This window comes from Arachis ipaensis, chromosome B02 (assembly GCF_000816755.2).
Source record: "Arachis ipaensis cultivar K30076 chromosome B02, Araip1.1, whole genome shotgun sequence".
Lineage (NCBI taxonomy): Eukaryota > Viridiplantae > Streptophyta > Magnoliopsida > Fabales > Fabaceae > Arachis > Arachis ipaensis.
In genome coordinates this window covers 108,944,725-108,950,162 of record NC_029786.2, presented here as the reverse complement: position 1 = coordinate 108,950,162, position 5,438 = coordinate 108,944,725, and the positions used below count along the sequence as shown (strand labels likewise).

General features: G+C 41.5%; 1 protein-coding gene across 1 annotated transcript; it reads right to left on the bottom strand.

The window, feature by feature from the left end:
- On the bottom strand, nucleotides 612-1,572 carry LOC107628092. The gene is made up of 2 exons (XM_016330901.1): nucleotides 1,500-1,572; nucleotides 612-1,120 (listed from the first exon to the last, which is right to left on the bottom strand). The coding sequence occupies exons 1-2, from the start codon at nucleotides 1,570-1,572 to the stop codon at nucleotides 612-614; spliced, it is 582 nt and encodes a 193-aa protein (XP_016186387.1).

Below are 5,438 nucleotides of genomic sequence, written 5' to 3'. Positions count from 1 at the left end.
GTTGTGTATCAAGTTTATGTATAATAGGGTTTTTGAATATGAAGGACAAAAAGGTTTATATTTTTTCAGTTTGATTGAAAGTTTATGCTTTTTGTCATGAGTCTCTGAGAATGCTTGTACAATTTATAGGTTCATCATATTGTTGCTATAATGATATCAAGCAGTAGTAAAGAGAAAGAGAACAAGAATTAATGAATCAATCAATGCAAAATTAGTAAGAATTGAATGATATAAAAGGAGTACATAAGAGTACATCTAAATCACCTTTTTCGAGTAAAGGTAGAAACTCCTTTACAAATACAATTTAATTCATACTTACCATTCACTACCATACAACATACTTTATTCTTTCACACTATGCATCGATTCTCATTTTGTTACATAACCAACTCTGCCAACTTAGCATAGGGTAACTCTAACATGCTCTTCTCTCTTCAAGTGTAGTAGTCCTTCATTCACTTAGGGGGTTTTCTCACACTGCCTCTTCCTTCTCTTTCACTTAGCCTAATTCTTATTTTCTCATTCGGATTACTTGATTCCTCATCAGGCCCATCATCACCTTGGGACCCCACTTCATTGCATTCTGAACTTGGGTTGGATTGGTCATCGCATCAATCACTCTCCCCTTTACAATGACCTTTCGCGTCATTAACTGTCTTTAGTACTCTGTTGTCAATAATACGAGCTGGTATGGGAGAAAAAGAGGGGGTCAACGACAACTCCTCTAAGATTTGAGTAGGTGTGTCTCCCTTGAGTTCCTTAAGCACGGACACATGAAAAACAGGGTGAATGGCACTTCCTGGGGGTAGCTCTAACTGATAGGCAACAACACCCACTCTAGCCACTACTTTATAAGGCCGATAAAATCTCTTACTGAACTTTTGACTCTGCCTAATTTCAACCGATCCTTGGCGATAAGGCTGAAGCTTCAAAAGCATCCAATTCCCCACCTCAAAGGATTTCTCATGTCGATGATTATTAGCCTGTTTCTTCATCCTCTCATGGGCTTGCTGCAGTTGATGGAGTAGCTCTAAATTGAGGATGTCTCTCACCCGCAAGAGTGCATCAACATCCTGTACAGTAGAAGACTTGGCCACATATCCCGGAATAGTTCTCACCGCTGCCCCATATAAAGCTCATGAAGCATCATTTGGATGGAGGAATGATAGGAGTTGTTATAATAATATTCAGTCCAGCATAAATAGTCATACCAGCGGGTATGATAAGCATGTGTGAACACCCTCAAATATTGCTCAAGAGTCCAGTTGACCACCTCAGTTTGACCGTCGTTTTGGGGGTGATATGTCATGCAATAGTGCAGTTTTGTCCCACTGCATAAGAAAAGTTGTTTCCAAAACTTGCTCAGGAATAAGGGATCTCTATCAGACACAATTGTAGAAGGAAACCCATGGAGCTTGACAACCGAATTAATGAACGTTTGAGCTACTGCCTTAGCTGTGATTTGTGAATCCCGGTTTGAGAGCCTCAAAAAGTGCTACCTTGCTGAATCGATCCACCACTACCATGATCGCAATAAACCAGAAGATTTGGCGGCCGTACCACAAAGTCCATGGATAAATCGTCACATGGCCGGATTGATGTGGGAAGTGGTTGAAGGAGTCCTTGGGGTTTAGAAGGGCATGTACTTCGTCACTTGGCATTCATGACACCTGTCAACAAATTGAACTACATTCTGTCGTATGCCTGGCCAAAAGAAGAGCTCACCAAGACCCTTATAAGTTTTCAACACGCCACCATGTCCTGCTGTCACAGTTGAATGAAACTAATGAAGGAGTGTGGATATAAGGTCTTCATAGTCAGGCACATATATCTTTCCTCCATACCAAAATAATCCATCCCTGAACCTATATTCAGAGCTCAACCTTCCCTCCTGCCACTTCTGCATCATTCCCTGCATCTCTTCTGCATTTTTGTGGGCCTGCAGCAGTCTAGGAATGATAGCAGATTGAGTTGCGGTGAATGCCTGGAATTGTGGAGCAATATCCTCCAATTCATTTTGTCTCGATAATGCGTTTGCCACCTGATTATGTTTTCTAGGCCGATACTCAATCTCGAACTCACATCCTAGTAACTTGATCATGTACTTCTGCTGCTCTGGTGTTAGTATCACTTGAGTCATCAATTCCCTCAAGCCTTGATGATCCATTTTGATGACAAATTTTCTGCCAAGTAGGTAGTGCCTCCATTTTGTTACGCTTGAGTGACTGCATATAGTTCCCTCAAATATGTGGAGACTTGAGCCATTCCCATAAAGTAAGCAAGCGGATGCCCATCTTGGGTCAGGACAGCACCTATGCCCATGCTCGACGCATCAGTCTCCACCACAAACATCTTGGAGAAATTGGGCAATGACAACACAGGGGTGTGCATCATGATCTGCTTCGAGTGGTAGAATGCTCTTTTGGCTTCTAATGTCTAATGAAAGGCATTTTTCTTTAGCAGCTCCGTGAGAGAAAAAAAATTAAATCTGCATAACCGGCGACAAATTTACGGTAGTAACCAGTGAGGCCTAAGAAACCGCGTAGCTGCTTAATTGTTTTTGGGACAGGCCATTTATCAATTGCTTCTACTTTAGCCGGATCCACACGTACTCCTTCTCCAGATACAACATGTCCAAGGAAATCTACTTGTTATTGACAAAATGAGCATTTGGACAGTTTTGCAAAAGAATTTATTCTCTCGCAACACTGCTAAAGCTTGCCTCAAATGTTGCAAGTGTTCATCCTTAGTTTTGCTATACACAAGGATATCCTAAAAAAAAAATAGCTATAAACCTCCTTAAGAATGGTTGAAAAATCTTATTCATGGTGGCCTGGAAAGTTGAAGGGGCATTCATTAGGCCAAAGGGTACAACAACAAATTCATAGTGCCCTTGATGGGTTCTAAATGGAGTCTTCCCAATATCAGTAGCTCTCATTCGTATTTGGTGGTATCCGCTCCGGAGGTCTAACTTGGAGAAGAATCTAGCACCGTGAAGCTCATCAAGTATCTCTTCGATGGTGGATATTGGAAACTTATCCTTCACTGTGATAGAATTTAGAGCACGATAATCAACGCACAATCTCCACCCTCCATCTTTCTTTTTCACTAATAAAACTGGACTTGAGAACGCACTTTGACTATCTCTTATGACTCCTGTTTGCAACATCTCCTGGACCAACTTTTCCATCTCCTCTTTCTGAAATTGAGGATATTTGTATGGTCTTATACTGACTAGGGTTGCGCCTGGTATCAACTGAATGGGGTGATCCAATGTCCTTGGTGGGTTCCATAAAAACATTAGCATATTCCTCTAAAATTGGGCTCGCTTCTGCCTCTGTGGGTTCACCAGCTGCTACTCCTACACTGGTCTCGACAGTCTCCAAACAAAGCATACGCAAAATAGCTTGGTTGTTAGCCAATTTCTGTAATTCACTACATAATAAACTATTCTCCTTCAACAATCTCTCCCCTTAAAAATCACCCATGATCCGTCCACTTCAAATTTCAAAAAGAGCACCATGTAATTCATCTGAAAATTCCCCAATCCCATCATCTAGTGAACCCCCAACACTATATCAGCACCCTTTAAATCTAAAACAAAGGTATCAAAAGTAAAATCGTACCCTTGAATGTGTAGAGGTAAATCTTTGCACTTCGCGGAGCAATCAATCATCTCTCCATTTTCCACCATAACCTGCGAGACGTTAGTTAGTGTAAGCGGTTGACTCAGTCTCTTGACCACTGATCTTTTCACAAAATTATGTGTGCTTCTGCCATCCACAAAAATCAGCAGTTGTTTATTGTTCACCCTGCCCCTCACCCTTAATGTCTCGGGGTGAAACTCCCCTTTCATTGCATTCAAGCTAATTCTGAGCACGGTCTCCTCTTCATCATCCTTATTTTCCCCTTCTGTATCCGCTTTACCTTCTGCACCACTGACATAGCCCTGCATTAGCTCTTTCACTTTCCCTTCCCCAACCAACAACTGGTAGGTTGCCTTACAACGATGACCCATGGAGTATTTCTCATCACAGTAGTAACACAACCCATTATCCCTCCTCTGCTTTATCTCAGAACTGGTAAACCATTTAAAGAGTGCGGGTTTAGCTAGAAGGAGTTCGCACTTGAGATGCTCGCGGAGTCCAACCACAAAGAGCTATATCAACCACTCTTCACTGAGTCCAGTGACCATATTTGAGAGTTCTTCAAACTAACCTTGGTATTCTGCTACCGTACCATCCTACTTCAGCTCCTTTAACGCAGTTCTCGGATCAAAGAACACTCTCTTGCCATACCTTAGTGAGAGGGCCTCAAGAAAGTCCTCCCAATTATAGGCCAACTTATTATTGACTCCCCACATGTACCATGTGTACGCAGGCCCAATGAGGTGGAAGGAAAGGACTCTGACACGCCGCTTCTCAGGTATGTCATATAGCTCAAAATACTCACGAGCTCGAAACACCTATTCCTCAACACCGTCACCTTCGAATAGGGAGGTCAGCTCCTCGCATACACTTAGGCCAAGACAGAACCTCTGGGTAAGATCCTCCTTCCCTAGCCTTTCTTACCTTCCCTTCGTCCTCAATTTTTTTTGTTTTAAGTTTTCCTTCAGCAACTTATTGATGGACTTCAAGGACGCCTCCATCGCCGCTATCTGCACCTGGGTATTGGCAATCCGCTCATTCAACTCAATGAATCCCCTATTTAGCTTATGAATTTCTTGACTATTTGAAACAGAAATCTCCTCAAGACGAGTCAATCGAGCTCCTTCAGCCATGGCTGTTTCTCTCAAAAAAAGCACCAAATGTTGCTATAATGATATCAAACAGCAGTAAAGAGAAAGAGAACAAGAATTAATGAATCAATCAATGCAAAATTAGTAAGAATTGAATGATATAAAAGGAGTACATAAGAATACATCCAAATCGCTCTTTTCGAGTGAGGGTAGAAACTCCTTTACAAACACAATTCAATTTATACTTACCATTCACTACCATTCAGCATACTTTATTCTTTCACATTACACATCGATTCCCATTTTGTTACATAATCAACTCTGCCAACTCGGCATAGGGTAACTCTAACATGCTCTTCTCTCTTTAGGTGTAATAGTCATTCATCCACTTAGGGGGGTTTCCTCACTCTGCATATTCCTTCTCTTTTACTTAGCCCAATTCTTATTTTCTCATTTGGATTACTTGATTCCTCATTAGACCCATCATTACCTTGGGACCCCACTTCATTTGCATTCTGAACTTGGGTTGGATTAGTCATCGCATCACATACGCTACAAGCTTTAACTGGTGATCATCTCAAGATATATAAGCTTTCAACCCCGTCTATCTTTTGGATCAAATATCTTCACTACTTTCCATGGAATTTATTCAGTTCAAGAACCTTGATTGATAAATTTGCTTCGAGAAATCCCCAGCATT

What these genes read in the sequence shown, in the direction of transcription:
- LOC107628092 (XM_016330901.1), bottom strand. Translation starts at nt 1,572, where the DNA reads ATGGACTTTGTGGTACGGCCGCCAAATCTTCTGGTTTATTGCGATCAT. An exon ending in TGGTGGATCGATTCAGCAAG is followed by an intron (nt 1,121 to 1,499) that starts GTAGCACTTTTT and finishes TATATGGGGCAG; the next exon opens with CGGTGAGAACTATTCCGGGA.